Source organism: Athene cunicularia (genome assembly GCF_003259725.1).
Source record: "Athene cunicularia isolate RWA chromosome 4 unlocalized genomic scaffold, athCun1 chr4_part1, whole genome shotgun sequence".
Taxonomy (NCBI): Eukaryota; Metazoa; Chordata; class Aves; order Strigiformes; family Strigidae; genus Athene; species Athene cunicularia.
This window is the reverse complement of record NW_020799098.1, coordinates 7,071,259-7,089,891: the sequence shown is the minus strand read 5'-3', so window position 1 is coordinate 7,089,891 and position 18,633 is coordinate 7,071,259. Positions and strand designations below refer to the sequence as shown.

The 18,633-nt window shown below is 42.3% G+C and overlaps 1 protein-coding gene across 1 annotated transcript in view; it reads right to left on the bottom strand.

Moving 5' to 3' along the window:
• UVSSA (UV stimulated scaffold protein A) overlaps positions 1 to 16,504 on the bottom strand; it is a 69,515-nt gene extending 53,011 nt beyond the window's left edge. Inside the window, exons 1-2 of the mRNA XM_026846911.1 lie at positions 16,442 to 16,504; positions 15,208 to 15,218 (exon numbers count right to left, since the gene is read on the bottom strand). Of these exons, the coding sequence (XP_026702712.1) occupies positions 15,208 to 15,218; positions 16,442 to 16,504 (74 nt within the window). The remainder of the gene's footprint in view (positions 1 to 15,207; positions 15,219 to 16,441) is intronic.
• Positions 16,505 to 18,633: the final 2,129 nt, after the last annotated feature.

The window sequence follows — 18,633 nt, the reverse complement described above, 5'->3', positions numbered from 1 at the left end:
GTATAAGAGACAGGGGACAGGCCGCAGGGCTGAGGAGAGGGCGGGGGTGCCCAGGCGATGGCTGGCGGGTGAGGTGCTGCCCCTCGGACACCCCCGGGGGGACGGTGGTGGCAGATCAGGCATGGGGCGTGGTGGAGCCCCCCAGCCTTCACACCTTACAGCGGGGCTTCCCCGGAGCTGAGAGGGGAGGCAAACCTCCGGCCTCCCTCTTCTTGCCCCAGCCGGCCGCCCTCTCTCCAAGCAGCTAATACAAGGCAGGGAATGAAGGGAGGAAGGCGAGGAATGAGACAACGAGACCCTCATTCCTGGCACCCTATAACCCGGCCCCTCCTCACTTCTGCATCAGAACGTGAATTTTCTTGAGCAGCTACTGCTCTCCAGAGCTTGGAGGGTCTGTAGTGTCTTCCACAACAGCTTGAATGCCATTCCCACGTGGGCTCTGTATACACCATGTGAAACACAATTTGAGCTTTTTATCATGGATTTGTAGGCTGCAGATGCAATGATACGGTGGGACGAGCACATAGGCAAGCACAGTCCAGTCCTCACTAGCCACAGCTACAGCATTTATTCCCAGCGCTTTGTGACATTTGGCTTCCAGTGGTGTAAGCTATGCATCGCCTCCTTGGGAAAGGTCCTTCACTTTGCAGCACATGGAAATCAGAATCATTCAGGTTGGAAAAGACCCTTGGGATCATCGAGTCCAACCCTCAGCCCGACTCGACAAAGTTCTGCCCTACACTATATCCCCCAACATCTTATCTAAACGGCCCTTAACCACATCCAGGGATGGTGACTCCACCCCCTCCCTGGGCAGCCTATTCCACTCTCTGATCACTCTTTCTGTGAAAAATGTTTTCCTAATGTCCAGTCTAAACCTCCCCTGTTGCAGTTTAAAATGATGTTGACTTTAGAATATTGCAGGGATGAGAGGATTATTACTGTGCAGCCCTAGCAAAAACATACTTTTATATATAAAAAATTAGAAGGAAACACAATGGTGAATAGAGCCCAGTTGTCAGGACTTTTGAGGGGAGTATTAGAGCATACCTGTGTTTATACAATACCTGCCACATGAGAACCTCAGAGCAGGTGATGAATGTTACAGGTAACCTGTCAGTGTATGTAGAGAGAAGCTGTCGAAGGATCACAGCAATAAGAGAGAAGCCAAGCCAAAGCATGCAAAGGGGCGTTACCTATTTGGGTCCTATCCTTAAAGCATGGTATATACTCTGCTACTATCAGATAATGTGGTTAGCTAAAGTCCACCCTCATCTTTTCCCACATGCAGGAATGCATCCAGCATTTTACACTGCGTATGGCTGTGCTCTAAGGGCATGTCCCTGTGCTCTGTGCTCTAAGGACATGTCCCTGACATGTGTCCTGCTGCCCTTAGGGTCACCTATGTGATCTGTCCATATTCCAGTCTCCCTTTGTACCAGCTACACAAGAGTGCTTCAGTTACTGGAGATTGTGAGGCTGCCCTGGGTTTGCTCTTGGCAGCACATGAGCTGCTTTTGGATTTGGGTGCACGATTAGAAATGTTCTGCAAATCCCCATCTCTGAAAGTGAAGACCACCAGGAAAGATCAAGCCCTTGTAGGCACCTGCTTTGAACATCCTAAGGAAGGCACACATCTAAAATGTCTACTCCCATTTGAAAATGTTGCCAGATAATGGAAAGGTATTTCCACTAATCCTCAGTTAAAGCATGTGTTGGAAGTGACATATATGAACTGGCGTTGCAATTGTCTCTGTTGTCTCCTATGATGAGGGAAGACATCATTAAACACTTTTTACAAGAAATGAACTTGTATTTTCAAGCAAATTTACTGCAGTAAGTGAATGTAGACATTTTGCAGTGGTTCTGTTATTTCTGATTTGATATGTGAAACCAATGACATTTTACTTTCTAATAATGTTCCTCCATTCCTCATTGCCTTCCAGTAAGTAAAATGGTTTTACATGTGAAAGCTACACAGAATGGCACAGCTCATCTTTAAAGTTTAGAACAGTTTACTCTTTCAATATTCCTTATTTTTCTATTTTTCTTCTTAATTTGATTGAAAGTGCCTGAACAACTGCTTTCTATTGGGTTACTTCCTGCAAAATTAGCACTGCGGCACTATCTAGAAACAGTATTTCAAAATGAGCCTCAAGCAACAGACTTTAACATCTACAAAGGCACCAATTTCATATCGATGCATAATGTTTAAAGAAATCCCTGCAAGGAGCCATATGGTTTTGCAAAGAATCAGCTGATGAATGAGTGCTAAATTGTCTAACTCATTCATGGTAGTCCCTTAGGCAAATCCCAGTGAGAGCTAAGCTATTTAATTATTATATTTTTTTTAATCAAAGACAATTACATAAAATTGTGTTTGCTCAAGTTGCTGAGTTTCTTTTGCCTTCTGCTTTTTAATGAACTTGGTAAATATCCACCATTCAAATATTTCCATGCTCTCTTCATCTGGACCAATTTGATAAAAGGCTGAAGAGAGCCAGAACACTGAAGATTTCATTTAGCTGCAAAAGTCACAACCACTCTGCACCTGCATTGATTTTTCCCTGACACAACTATTCTGGGCTGTTCAGTGTAGGGGAATGCAGGACAGGAGCATGGAGGCAGAACCGAACACCACCTGCTACCCCTTCAGAGGCTCAAGGTTGAACATTACTATCAGTTTACACACGGTTTCAGCAATGCCTGAGTCTGCTGCTTCATGTCATGTGGGTTGTGACAGGTTGTTGATTCAAGAAGTTGCATTTCTCACCACTGTGCTGAGAGACCAGCAAGAGCAATGCAGTTACACTTTGCAAGATCTTCTGAGTAAGTGATACCTTGCAGGAGCAGAGACTCTTCCAGAAACACTGTCCTGTCCACCACCTCTCCAGGATACCCAATGCTATCATAATTGGCAAGAGACATGTACGATGGGAACGTTCTCCTACAAGATATCTACACACATGACCAGCTGGTCCCTCCACAGATCATCTCTGGTTAGTCCAGTATTTTTAGCCAAATACATAGGCAAAGAAAACCCCAGAATTTTGTCGATTGACACCAATTATTTGGGTCTGGGGGTTCTTACATTAAAGACAAGCCACTTGTTCCATCACAAATCTAAAAGGTCAAACTGATTGCTATAGGAAGGATTGTTTCAGACTTTTGTATAATACTAAATTTTCTGGTGTAGTCTTTTTATAAAAGAAACATCTAGGTAGGAGATAGTTCCACCGTTTCACTAGATGATTCTTTGTCTGGGATTGTTTTCCAGCTTTGCAATAAAAGAGCATGTCAGGCAGAAAGAAACCCCACTGAACTTTTGAGATAGCTGTATTCAGCTTAATGGTATGGAATTAAAAAGGAGGGTTTCTTTCCCTGCCAAAATGGAACTTGGGCAAAAAAGCTTTCCTACAAATAATTTAGAGTTAAAAGAACTTTAGTTTCAGGCCCGAAGATGCAGAAACATGATAAACACTGATACTAAATTGTCACAAAGTTTGTGCCAGTTGGGTTGCAAATAAAATACTGACCTTCTGTGTGAGATGTATAGACTCTTAACCACTGGTTTGATTCAAGCAAAAGGATGACAGTTATTTGAAATCTCTGAGCTACCTCATAAGGAGTAAGGACTATATTTAAACAGATGTTCTCAAAGGAGAAATGGTCTATTCATTAAACCATCAATAATGCAAGGCCAAAGATACCTGGCGATCTCCTCTAATTATGTGAAATATTGACTGTGACAACACGTCAGTCTACTGTAACATTTTATAATTCTGTCATAGGAGATGAATGAACCTGCTCTGTACGGTCTAGATCACTAATTAAGTAACCATTTGTAAGTTGGATGGAGCAGGAATAGCTGTAGGAGAACCATCACAAATCAAGGAGCACCTGTAACTTACATTCATATTCAGAATAATTTTTAAAAATGATCCTACAGCGTTTCCTGAAACTGCACACCAACGTTGACACACTTGACTAGTATCAATGAGGGTAAATTGCTTTTTTCTCTGTGGAAAGATATATTCAGACACTAACTGGAACTTAATGAGCATTTTTCAGTGTTAGACAATATATCTCCACATCATAAGTTAGTATTTATACATGAATGCACCCAAAGATCAAGGTACATCTCATTGCACTGCAAGCGGGTGTCTTTGGGGGTCTGGGTGTATCCCCAGATAGCCTTTAAGTCAGGACTGAGATCAGGTGGATCAAAACAGGTAGAAAAGGAGGGTGCAGAGGAAAAGAAGAACCCCAAGCTTCCAATGAGAGGAAATCCAACCCAGATTATGCTTGAAGAGCCTCTGGTGCTAAATGACAGTGACAGAAACACCACTTTCATGCATATGCAAATAGGACTGCTTTCAAACGTGTCGTTAGCAAAAGTTTCTCAAACCATTTAAAGAGACTGGTTTGGATGTCACATTGGCTCACTGATGGAATGTTTCTGAAGCTCTTTCTGTCTGACGTCTGAGCTGTCCCATCCTTGGACAGCCACAGCCTGTAATAGAACTGAGGTCGCTCAAGCTGGTTTCTCCAAATGAGAGACTGCACAGAGCTGTGGCTTCCGATACCCGAAGGAATTGCTTTTTTCTTCCTTTCCCAAGGATGTGGAAAGGAAGAGAACTGCTCTGAAGCTGCTAAAAGCTGTAGCACTGCCTCCAGTTACAATGGGAGCGCTGAAGTCCATTCCTGATGTGAAACTATCACCATTGCTGTCGGACACAGACAGGTGACAGGTCTGCATGTGTCATACAGCCATTGCACACCACTGCACAAACACTGCCCCATCAGTGGGTTTCCATTGCAGATTTCTCTGTCCTGTTCGTGCACCAGGTAGCTTGAACCCACAGTGATATTGTGATCACTGTCACAGGAGTGAGTTGTCAGTCCTCTGTCAAAATCCATTGTATTCCCTCAGCACCAGGAGAGTGCCCAAAGGAGCATGCTCTCAGCCTTCAGGCCTTTTTGGTATTGCCATCATCTTTTATGAGCAGTGATCAAGAAAGCCACATGGATCAAAACAAGCTTTTCTAGGGAATTTCTTTTACTGTTGTGACAAAAGAACACTTTCTCTTTATGAAGAGATTATTTATACAGGTCAGTTTTTGCAGGCAGAAGGGAAGTCCCTGGCTTGAGGAGATTATGAGGTAGTTCAGACAAAAATAGAGTGCGAAGACCACAGTTTGAGAGAGAAGGAAATATTGAAGTGTAACAAAAGGAAGAAGGAAGTGTCTTGAAAAGAAGAAGGTAGCAATTCTTGTGAATTGTCTGGAGCCATTAATTTATTTCTACTTTTAAGGAGTTGTTTTGTAGTTCAGTGGCTTGATATGTAAGTGGAAGCAAAACGGGAAAATACTTATTAATGTTTCATATATTAGGACCCTTTTGCATGCCCTCAGCTTCTGCAGCACATGCATCATGACATTCCCACTGACCAACATTCTTTTATATTATGTGCTACTAAGACTCCCAAAATGTTTCACAAACTTTCAGGCAATTGAACCTCAATACAGCGCGGAACAGGATCTGTAGATGCAGTCAACACATACAGAGAATGTCAATTTTAAGAGGACCATGCGATAGCCTCCCAGAAAAGCTGAGTGCAGAATTTGGGGTGCTGACTCTGTCCCCTGAGCTGCACCCAGCACCACATCCCTGCCCCAGTGCAAGCTCAGCAGCGTTACTCATGCAGCCACCCATGTTCTGTGTTTCAGCTTGTCTCACCCAAGCGTTAAAAGGCCTCTTAAATGAATCATTGCTACTTTTTGTCTTTGCGCAAGTCATAACAGTAAAATTGTATCAAATACTGAAAAAGCAGTGGCCGTGAATGTGCCTCAATAAACTATACACAAAGTTTTCTTCAATTCCTGTTAAGAGCAGCATAAAGGTCAATTCCTCCAAGAGGCACAGTAAATATAAGACCAACCTTTTTGATCCCCTACTAATTCTGCCCATAAAAAAGTGGGTCAGTTACTGATACATCTGCAAAACGTAGTCAGGGTGAGACCTCTTCTGGAAGGATCTGTGTGAATCTGACCTGTGGATATGCATGTCTGCTCTGGAGAGACCCTTTCAACAGCCTCCGGCGAGGGCTTCCAGAGCTCAGAACATTCAGCTCTGCGCTGAGTCATGTAACTTGAATTCTAGGAATGTTTTTTTTAAAAAATCTAAACACAAAACTGTCACTCGGTAACTTCAAATGGACAAGATACATTTCTATGGATCATAGAGGAAACTGTGCTGGCAGCAGCGGTCTGAGCTGGGTAACTGTGATGGCCTTTTCTCATTTTAAATCACAGAAAATACTCTCTTCTTGCTTTGTTACTGCATTCCTACACGGTTGTGAGTGAAAGTGGCACAGCCACTGAGAGCCACAGCTTCCTGACTGTTTAGCAAAAATCTTTCTAACTGTATTTTTTATTTATGTACTCTAAAAAAATTAAAATCTGTTATATCTTTTTTAGGAAAAAACCCAACTGATTATTTAAGCTCACAGAGGTATGAGAAGTATGAGGTACTTTACATTTTCAGATAAGAGTAAGAATGAACATCACAAAGCTCGGAACTTCTCGCCCCATCCCTGATCAATCAAACACACCATTTATGTTTCCGTTCCCCTGCGTAAGGAGCTCACGGCATTTCCCCCGGGTTTTAAGGCACCCGCAGGAGGACCCCCGGAGACAGGGCTCGCTGAAGGGGGGCTGCGGGGAGCCCCCCAGCCGCTCCGGGGGGCCGTGCCGGCGGCCGGGGCTGCGTTTGGCGGAGCCCCCAGCAGGTGGCAATGCAGGAAAACCGGTGGCCCGGCTTGGGCTGAGACCGATGTTCTTGGGGAAAAAAGCACCGCCTTAGAAATCCCGCTCGATGTTTTTAACGTGTCCTGCAAGGCAGCGCATTGTTTTCACTGTCAGCAAGTTATTTTCCTTTTATTTTCTTTGTAAATTATAGGATTTGAACTTACAGGCTTGTAGCGCTGAACCTGCAGCAACGGGTTTGGCATTCCAGATCCGAAACCTTAGGGTCAACCTGTGAGGATATTCAAGTGCCCAGGGGTTTTCAGCAATCAAAGGTGTTAATTAAAATTTGTACATACATAGATACACACACATACAGATGAATATATGTATATGCATGTAAATGTGGCATGTTATATTTATCTGTATATATACAGAATCACAGAATTGTCTAGGTTGGAAAAGACCTTGAAGATCATCCAGTCCAACCATTAACCTCACACTGACAGTTCCCAACTCCACCAGATCCCTCAGTGCTGGGTCAACCGGACTCTTAAACCCCTCCAGGGATGGGGACTCCACCACCTCCCTGGGCAGCCCATTCCAATGCCCAACAACCCCTTCTGCAAAGAAATGCTTCCTAATATCCAGTCTAAACCTTCCCTGGTGCAACTTGAGGCCATTCCCTCTTGTCCTATTGCTTATTACTTGGATAAAGAGACTCATCCCCAGCTCTCTGCACCCTCCTGTCAGGGAGCTGTAGAGGGCCAGGAGGTCTCCCCTCAGCCTCCTCTTCTCCAGACTGAACCCCCCCAGTTCCCTCAGCCGCTCCCCAGCAGACCTGTGCTCCAGACCCTGCCCCAGCTCCGTTGCCCTTCTCTGGACACGCTCGAGTCATTCAATGTCCTTTTTGGGGTGAGGGACCCAAAACTGAACACAGGAATTGAGGGGCGGCCTAACCACTGCCAAGTACAGGGGTAAGATACATACACACACACACACATACATATGCGCATATATATATATATATATATATATATAATGTGTCTTAAGAACTCTGCTCACAACACATTCACATATTTTCTCTTGTTGCATCTTCTATCTGTGTGCAAGGTCACACTGTTCCCAGGCCAGGAAGAAGTCTTTAAACACATCAGAGCCTTTAATGTGATCAGAGTCTTGTTATAAAAGAGGCAAAGAGATTTTATTTGAAGAAAATATTCCCGAGTATCGCAGCAAGGAAACTACTTTTAATGACAATTAAAAAGAGAACAGTTCCCTCTGAGAAAGCACTGAAGCTGGAGGTATTTTCCAAGCAGAACATCTCAGTGCTTTCCCTGTGCTTATAGAGGAAAATTGATGTAGTAAAACTTTCAGAAAATATAGAAGTATTAATAGTTTCTAGTGGCACACCTTGCCTTTTATCTGAACACACACCCACCAAAAAACACCTAAACCAAACAAAACCAGCCCCCAAACCAAAATCAACAAAACCCCCCAAAACTCTTAAGCCAAAGAAACCATGGAATATATTTGCGTTCGTTAAGAAATTAATGAAAGAAATGTGTTTCACCAAAAATCTGGTGAAGATGCTTTTTTTATACTTTCATATTCAAACTGAAATAACTGCATCTGGCAGAGAAGTGGCTGTTTCAGAGCGATGGTGAACTGAAATAACAACTGAGTTGCCAAAATGCTGCCATGGGCACCATAACCACAGGTTGGTTAAAGTGGGTCCAGAGCAAATGATGGAAACGCTGAGAAGTCTTCTTACACATGGGTAAACACAGAATAAGTTTACTTACTATAAACAAGGTATCCAAATTATCTATGGGCAATGTTTTCTCTCATCTCCATATGCTTATGTCACTGCTTGGACTCTGTTTTAAAATGGTGCAGTGAAAACCTGTGTGTAGTTCTTAGGAAAACAAATGTATATGTTGCAAAAATATCGTCTATTCAAAAGTATCGTAGGTAACTGGCCTCAAACTGCACAGGAATACATCAACATTGATCCATGTTCTGGATTTACTGCTTAGCAAAGCAGCAGTTCTTACTATTTCAGAACCACCAGCTTATTTCAAATATGTCAGTATTATATTGAATCATGCTGTGGCAACCACGGGATTCAACAGCTACGGAACAATAATGATAAACTGTAAGTAATGGACATTTAGCTCTGTAAAATGTGTCAACAGCATGGACAATACTAAAATAGTATAAGTTTTCCAAAGTTCTTTAAAAAATTTTTTTTTAAATTATTTTTTTATGTAGGAAGAGAGCAAGAACATATGACATATAGGAAGGGAGCAAGAACAAACTGGAGAAAATAAATAGTTGCAGTAGTGCCTGTAAGTAAAAATTTAAATCAGTTTTGATTATTGAGAGGTAACTTGTTCATAAAATAAAAGGATCTTTAGGGAGAAATATCATGTATTAAATGATCTTGAGTATAGCAGTGAAAAACACAAGAAACAAAAGATTAATTCAAACTGGAAGCCAGGCACATATTTTACCAGTGAGGAAACAGATTCTCTGTGTCATGATGATGTTTTTCTGACAGATGTGCTCTAACCAAACAACTCTGGATTGCAAATAGTTTTGAGACTCAACATCTAAAATCAGTACACTGGAGATCTATCACTCCTGGCTCTTTTGGAAGACATTAAGTTACAGAGACTTTTTACAAACAACAGAGGTGGCAGGACATGAAAAACCTTGTGACTCAGTACATGTGAAAGCAGGAATCCTGGCTACTCCTGCTATGAAGTTGTCAGTGGATCTTGGAGAGAGAAAGGAATAGAAGGAGAGTGTTTTGCAAACAGAGTGTTTGGGGAGAATTAGAGCTAACTGCTTTTGGGTTGGTTTTTTTGTTTGGGTTTATTTTTTGTTGTTTGGTTTGTGTTTTTTTTTTTCCCTTCCTTCTTAGTAGCTAGAATAGTGGTGTGGTTCGGATTCAGTATGGGATTTGATATGAAAAGATTGTTTGTTGACAATGTGTTGATGTTTTTAGTTGTTGCTAAGAAAGGACTTTTCAACTTCTCATGTCCTGCTAGCGTGCACAAGAAGCTGGGGGTAGCACAGCCAAAATGATGGACCCAAACTGGCCAATGGAATATTCCATATCATCTAATCTCATGCTCAGTTTATAGATAAGGGCTGACTGGGAAGCTCCACTTGGGTTTTTGAGACAGTGGTTTCAGGATTCTCTCTTCTCTGGGATCACTAGCTGGGAAAGGGCTGGGCACTGGTCAGTGGGTGGTGAGCAATCACACTGTGCATTACCGGCTTGTATCTTCTAATATTACTATTATAATTATTATTTTAATTTTATTTTATTTCAATTATTAAGTTGTTTCTATCTCAACCTATGACTCTCCTTACCCTTACCCCTCCAACTCTTTCCCCCATTCCCGGGGGCTGGGGGAGGGTGAGCGAGCAGCTGCAGGGTGTTTGGCTGCCAGCCAGGTTTAAACCACAGAGTTTAAGAGAAAAGATATTACGGCACTTTGAGGAGTCCTTGAGTTAAAAGCAACTACTGTAATTTTCCAAGAATGTTCCAATTTCAAGACTCAATTACCTAAGGACAGATAAAGGTTGTAAGAACGTTCCTCCAATGGTGGAAACCATAAGAGCAGCCCCTCTAACTGTCCACAGCAGGGCGGGATGCTTGGAGCAGGTAAAGTTGTGAGGTTGCGTTTTTTAATCTTTGGGATTTTAACAAATTGATCCATAGCGGTATACTTAATGGGATTTGCACAGAGTTTTAGAACATTCAAGAAACGGTTGCTCTACGAGACTTTATGCTTTAGCCTAGGCATTTTAGTATCCCTTCAGTTGAACACGAGACCTTCTGGAGGAGCAAAGCTCTGTTTTGCTGCTTTCAAAGTGGAACCAGGCCATAATTTTTATTCTATCTGCTGGAACATTTTGATGTTTTGAATTTTCTTATGGGGTTCAATAATGAAAATAATGATGATTTTTAAGCTTGCCACAGCCTAGATGGAGATGTTATTTTGCAATAATAATTTTTAAATAGACACCTGAAGGATCTATTGGCCCAAAGGTTCTTCTTGGCTTCTTCAGCCAAGATGAGAAATATGGTACCAATACTCTGATTTGTTTTTATGTTGTTCCTGAAAATTCAAGGTGTGGAGGGAAAGAATTAAGACAAATACCTTATTTTGATCAAAATATAATCCAGCATCTCACATCCTCAAACATGGAGATCACAGGCTATGTCACTTATGATTTCCTGATGCAAAGAAACCAGTCATTCACTTTGCTAATTGGTTTAGAATAAGAGGTATTTCTGAATACAGCAACTGTTAATCTTACTTCAGTGAGGAATTCTTTATTTTACCTCCTCAGAGGATGGCTCCAAACATAGAGACAAGGAATATGTTTTGGGCAAAGGTATGATATTATGCCTCTTTAACAGGGCAGGTAACATTCTTCCCAAAGATTATAAAAATTAAAATACAATAGGTGTTACATCAAAGAAGGTCTGTTATTCACTGAAGGAGCAAAACACAGCAATTCAGCTGTAGCTACCATGCTTTTTCTATACCTAGTAGTTAAAATGAATAATTATCTTTTCTGTAAAAAACAGCACCCTTTTTATTCACTGTTTTTGGAAGTGGGATAATGCATCACTGAAGCTAGAGAGCTGGCAATGGATATGACACTAAAATTCAAGATAAACAGATACCACAAAGCTTGGATCATCGGAGCGTATGTATATCTGAGATCAACATTTACAAAGTGTTCCTGCAAAAAAAAGCCCCAACAGATTTGCATCAGCAACATCAATTCCCATCTATTCTTCTCTGTTTGATCAGCTAACAAGATGAGATCACACACTTGATGGTATTCATCGCATTCCAGGGTTGTTGTTCCTGGAGCTGGCTGTGTCTCAGTTTCCACACATGCAGGTTAGTGGTGGAGCTGCTCTAGACACCCTGTGTACCCTGAGGATGGTCAAGTTGCAAATGCTTTGAGGGCAGGATCCATTTCCAGACTCTGGAGACTTCAAGCCAGTTCTGCTCAAGTCTCATGCTGACTCCAGAAGAAGATTCAGGAAGTAGGTTGTAATATTCCTGAAATAGGAATATTACACTAAACAAAGTTGATCAGAGCTGCAGATTACCTTTTTTCTCTCTAATATACATCATCATACTGCTCAGGTATCTCTCTGCAGCTGACAGAGACACAGCACAAGCCAGGGCTGCTTCTTCACTCACTCCAGCAGCCACCCACAGTGGTGTGCTCCTAGTGCAAACCCTCACCACCCAGCCTGAATTCTTCCCTATTCCTATGGTGGAAGTCAGCCCTGTAAACTGATGCTTCTTATGGCCACGAATAGGATCAAATAATTTCTGGTGACCATGATATCCTATGCACAGATGAGTGGGATAATGAACTGGCGACCTGAGTGTGCACAGTTTAAAACTGAAAATTGTGCCATAATCCATATGGAGATCCTCTTCTCCTTCCTTATGGAGAGCCTCTTCTCCCACACCATGTAGCAAAACAGCTTATACTGAGGAACCATCCCACCTTCCAAAATGAGGGGCAGCAACAAGCAGATGATGGTTCAAAACTGGCCTGTGGGGTTTTCACCCAGCAGGGGAGAGGGCTGGGGGAGTGGCCCGGGTCCAGCTGGGTATTGCAGCACAACGCCAGGATGACAGCCTACCTGCAAAGAATTAATGCAGAGCCCTATATAATGTTTTCCTTAATGACTGCATCCGGGGCAACTTGAACTTTGCTAAGACCAATTTCCCCCTGACCCTCTTCACATTTTAATAAAATATTTCTGTGGTTTGAGTCCCTTAAGCTGCTACTTTAAACAGAGGAGACAGCTCCATATGAGGTACTCATGTGCACCCTGAAGAACTTCCCACAGCTCTGGTCTTGCCTCTTCTGAGAGATTTGTCTTGCTGTGATTTGCAAAGAAGGAAAAGGAAATTGTCTACTGATTTCATTATCTGTTTATTTCCTCTTGGGGAATTTGTCTATATGATCCTGCTTAATCTCCATGGGTGAGGAACAAAATATTTAAGTTAGTTAATGAACTTTTTGTCCTGAAGTGAATAGGCTTTATAATCTTTTGGTCCTCATTCTTCCTTCTGGCTCCATCAGGAAAAAAGTCCTGGCTGGGAACTCAGATGAGCTCCCTGGGAAAATCTGTTCCTCTGCTCTGTGGGGTAGATAAAACTATTTCCTTGAGAAATGCACAACATAAAAGTTAATCTTATGGGATAGGAAATGGGGTCAAAGGAGTAGGAACAGATGTAGGTTCCAGCTTCTCGGGTGTTATTCCCCACTTAACAAGCCTCAGTTTTCCACATTAATTTGGGAATGAAGAAAATGTCTTATCCTGAGCCAGCTGGGCTGGGAAGGGATTTCTGGTCCACTTCACTGACCAACACAGCGCTCCCTCTGCTCCAGCTTCAGTGTAAGGGACATGGACATGAGCAAGCAGGACTGTACTCTACCTTCCAGCAAAGTAGCACCAGGGCCCTTTGTAGCCCTCACTCCTTCATCCCAATGGCAGCACCGTGTTAGGATTGCATTTCTCTGTTTCCAAGAGACAACGCATTGGAGGCTCAAAGCCCTCCATGATCATGGTGTATAATGAGGACTCTTTCCAGTCGACAGCTGAATGAACTCTAGTGCTAAAACAATCTCAGTTGTTTGTTAGTCCACTCTTCAAGGTTACCTGTTTTTCTTCCTGGTAATATTCCAGCATCCTCTGGGGTGAGGCTATCTACTGGTTTTGCCACATCAGCACATTCCTGCTTATTGTGGAATGTCAGTAATGACAACTAGAGTCATCTCCACAATAGATCCCCGAGGAACACCATCAGTTACCCTGCCCTTCACACTGTCTTTTATCCCATCTCCTGTGGCCAGATCCTCATGCAATTTCTAATCCCCCTCTTCTCCAATTATTAGCTAATGTCATCGCATGTGATACTGCACTGCAGCTGGATTTAGTCTGAGTAGACTCAACAACATCAGTCGTCAGGGTGGTATGGCATAATTATCCTCAATAAACATCTCCCCTTCACGCTCACTTACAGTTATCCTTCAGGTTGATTATTTTTCTGTCCTCCCCTTAAAAAACAGTGACTACAGTAGAGGCTCTCCATTCCTGTGATATCATCCCCAGGCTGGATGCTAGAACAACTCCTTTCCATTAGATCTGACCAGTTAACAATTCCAGGAGAGCAATTGCTTGGTTTCTGTAACTTGCCCGCTTTTTTTTCACTGCCACGTTGCTAAGTTATTTCTGTTTTTCTCAGTACATCTCCCTCTCCACCCCACCCACCAACGTTGAACATTGCCATCTTTATTAGGAGCAAGCAGCAAGGTGCTGGGTGTAGTTTTGTAATCAAGTCTGGATATCTACCATACAGTAGTTTCATATGTTAATTTTTTTTCCTCTTACTTGCACTTTTAAAAACTTCTGTAGTTATTTTAATCTCTTTGAAAGATAGCTGTCTGAGAGCATTTCTTAACTCTACCCTGACACTCGCTCTCTTTTTTACTAAGTCAAAACAAACAGCCTTTCTTGTTCAGCAGCCTTTTCTATTTCTTGTTGTTCTGCTATTTCCTATTGTTCTTTCAGTGCTAATTATCCTACAGCTGATTTCCTCTGCCTTAGGATACAGACCTCTGATAACTTTAACATAGTCAAATAGCAGGATTTTATTGTGGAGCCTAAAATATCTTATTCAAAACTGTGAGCTCCTCAGTGAAATTAACTTGTAGCTAGCCAGCAATGATAAGGACTAATTTTATTTTTGAAATGAAGAACTTCCGTTTACAGAGTCTTAGAACTTCAGTTCAAACAAATTGGGACTAGATCCCTTAAAATGAGGGTTTTTTTCAATGACTAGCTCAGATAGGCATTGAACTTCTCACAAAAGTCAATTATAGAGTAGAACTACTTTGTGTTGGCTCTATATCTATCACAGCAAAAGAACTCTGCAGTCTTCTCATCCAACCATATCGGGATCTATAGATTCCTGCTCCCTCTTGCTGACCATGAAGTGCAGATTTTCTTTCCCTGACTGTGCGCCAGAGAGACCTCATTCTACTTACAGAACCTACCTGGCTCTAAGAAGACGATATGTTAGTAAGGAGATAAGAAGAGATTCTGCTGTCCACCTCTGCCCATCCGAGCTCTCTTCCTAAAACCAAGATAAACGTGAGCTGGTGAAAACTTCAAGAAAACTTACATTAACAGGGTCAAATATTTATAACACATCAATAAAAAAGCTGCCTTTCAGTATAGCTGGGAGTTAGACATATTGCAGAACCAGCTAGACACTCAATCTTAAGAAAAGCACCATGGCAAGGAGATCGTGTTCACTATCTAACCTGCAGATGCCCCTCACCATCAAATAGAAACAAATAGCTACTATAGCATTGAATGACCAGAAGAAACTACTTGCAGTTTTTCTGTTCAAGGATTAGATAAAGATCGGATTTGATCACTATCCTATTGATCTGGGCTGGGGTTTATTTGGTGCATTAATTCAGAAAGCATGGAGCTAGGCAGCTGGGACAGCATGTTGTCACTAAAGCCTGGTTTTGCCTTTAAAGATGCAGACTATTAGTACCCAATGCCAGAAAGTCACGCCACAGAAAAAAAAATCATTGCTCAGTGCCAGGTAAACCCTGAAAAATAGCCCTCAGGGTGGACTATGCTGGAGAACACCACCAAAATCCCTGGCCTAAGGAGTACAGGACTGAAACAGGGAAGCCCAGGAGGCCGATTCGCCTGCTGCTGGTACAGTGTTAATAGTGCTGCAGGCTTCAGGACATAGCAGGAAGAAACAACTTGCTAAGCAGAATATGATACCTCATTACAGAACACAGAAAATCAGGATGGACGAGATTTAAATACTCATTTTGTTACACTACATGACCTCTGCATCGTGCTACAGGAGACACAAGTCATCATCGTGTAGTCGTGGGTCTCAAAGAACGCCCTGATCAAGCACTTGGTACGTCTGCCAACACACCCTGCTCAGGTTACCCCAAGCAGAAAAAAAGAAAGACGAAGTATTACTTTTTTTCTGAACAGTGGTCTATTAAGAATGCTCAGAGGCTTCCTTTTGGCAGATTACCAGCTGTATATAGTTTTCTCATTTTTCCTTTCCCAAATAATATTTTTTTTTTCTAAGAAGTAATCTTACTGATGAGTAGGAAAGCACATGCTTATAATTTGCCTCCTGCAAAATGTTTTGCCTGAACATGGTATCAGCTTCACTACTTCCTACCTACAAAGTGTTGCGATCTCAGTGTCCTGAACCCTTCACAGCCTGGAAGATAGTGGAATACTTCAAGCTGAAAGGTGTCAAAGAAAACCACTGCATTATGAACAGTTACCAATATATGAACAATTATCAATACTCTCTCCTTTCACAATATTGGAGAATCTCAGCATTTAGACGAGGGGTCTGGACACCAACAAATAGAAGGAAAGGTTAAGGCAATTCTCAACCTCTGTGTAAATGTGGAAATCAAAGAAACCTGTCTTGACCATAACTGGGACAAACTGTTGCCATCAAACAAACACCATAACCAAAATCCAGAGCCTCATTTTGTTAAATTGCTTGGCAAGACTGAAAAAACCATCATGGTAAAGGGTACTGTCCGTTTCCAGCTCAGCCAGATACAGAGAGGAGACAAGTCTTCACTTCACTAATCAACCTCTTCCGTTTCAAAAGGATGTCCTTCATTGTACGGGCAGTAAATTGTGCCCTTAAGGAAATAAATGCATTTTTTGTCTGCCTCCTCAGCACCTTGGCAGGCATTTGGATAACGCAAGTTATCCATAAAAAAAAGGCCAGGCAGCTCATCTAAGGTAGCCAACAGTCACTTTTTGATTAAAATGAAATCCAGGCATCGCTGCTAACAGATGTACAATCGGCACACAAGGCTTGGTTTCTATATAGCAGGTTATGACCGTGTTTGTTGAAGCTTCCACATCTGGTTACAGTCAGGTTGTACAACTGATCCCCCATCCTCTATTTTACAATCTAATTGCTATACAAGACTTTGCTAGAATAAAAAAGGTTTAAGAAGATCCTTATCCAATCTTTCAACTGTTCAGGAAAGCTTCTATAACCCTGCCCCGCCTCCTCCACCCATACTATACAAACCATACTTCCCAAGTCCTCTTCTTGGTGTATCCATAGGCAGAAATCAATGCAGCGAGAGAAGAGTTATTAAAACAGTGCTGACAGGCAACAAGTTTACACTTACCATGAGCCAAATACTGCTCTTGGTTCAATGTCTGAAGGCACCTGTGGTACAAGCTACGCGCTGACACCTCTGTTGGACTCTGAGCTCAAGGCTGCAGAAAACAGTCGGGGAATGCAAACCAGAACTCCCAAGCTGCACCAAAGCAACCCGTCCCTGCCACCATTTCCAACCCTCAAAAAGCTGGAAGGCTTCTAAAGCCATGCCAGAGCAAGGCTGAGAATGAAAGCCAGTCTGTAGGTGGATGTATTGGACACAAGCCACAGGGGTCAGCCAGGAGGCTACAACTGCCTGTATCAAGGTGGTCTCACTGTAGTCAAAATGGGTTGTTGGATTGCAGATTTCTGAAGTGAGCAATCCCAGCTAACAAACTGCTGAGGTTCCTCTGGGCTCCTCCTGCTTCAGAACACACCACCCAGCCCTCAGAAGGGACTTCCTATACATGAGGCACTCCTGGTGTAGGCCAGCTGCTCTCCTCCCCTCCCAAACCATTTTTTTTGGGTACATGGATTTTGCCACCACTCTGCTTAAGCCACAGAAAGCAAAAAGGGCTGAAATCTCAGGAACTAGTACTTAGAGAAGCAAAAGCAACAATTTCAGTACCCTACAATTGTTATGCAGTTGCCATGCCTTTCCTGGGGATGGTAACAAATCCACCCCTTCCTCCCTGCTTTAGCCTTTTATGCATGTCTGTAAAGTAAAGTGAGGTTGCCATTCTCAAAGTTATCCTTGCCCTTCTGCTATGATGCTGTGAATAGGCTGCCAAAGAAAACAGATGCTGTTTCATTTGGGTTTCTGCAATGCTGCTCCCCAGGGTGATGGCCTCTCCCCTTTTGAGTTGATGATCCTTCAACTTTCGCCCCATGAGGAAGAAATCAGTTACCGCTTAACTGAGAGCCAATTACTCCAGTTACTGATGCACATTCTCTTATTATCTGCCTCCACCTACTCTTGGCACATTGCTTTCGGTCTAAGGAATCACTAAATCTAACACAGAAAAACCTGAGGGAAACAGACCCTTTGAGCCATGAGTGCAGGAACCCTGGTCTCTGCCAAGGCAGCAGCTCTGGAGTGTTCCAGATAAACCCCTTCAGAAGCAGCAGTAACCCATGCTTACTGAAAATGGAACCTTTACAGACATACATCACTGTAAATAGCACAGTATTTACAGTTTCAGAGTGGCTGATACAATCTGTTTATATATCTGTGATCTCTAAGAGTTGAACATGAATAGAAGTTGGGGTCCTTCTGCTATTCTTTGTTAGCATTCATTAAAGCACTCAGTCATGCATCAAAACCTCACACCTAGCATCTCCCACAAAATTTTATTAACAGAAAGTGTCTAGGACATGAGGCAGTCTTCGAGGAAGCAACATTGGAATGTACTATTCATAGATGGAAAAATGTAAACCAAAAATAGTTATTTGACTGAGATGCAGTGATGTTGAAGCCTGAACAACAACAGTTAGGGTTGTGGTGTAGGAAGCTGGAGTTGTTTGTTTCGTGGGGATTGTAGAACACTAAAACACAACACTTGGAAGCAGCACTCTAAGAGACACCCTTACAAAAGAGTTTTTTGACATTTAAATACAAAGCAACTTTCTAA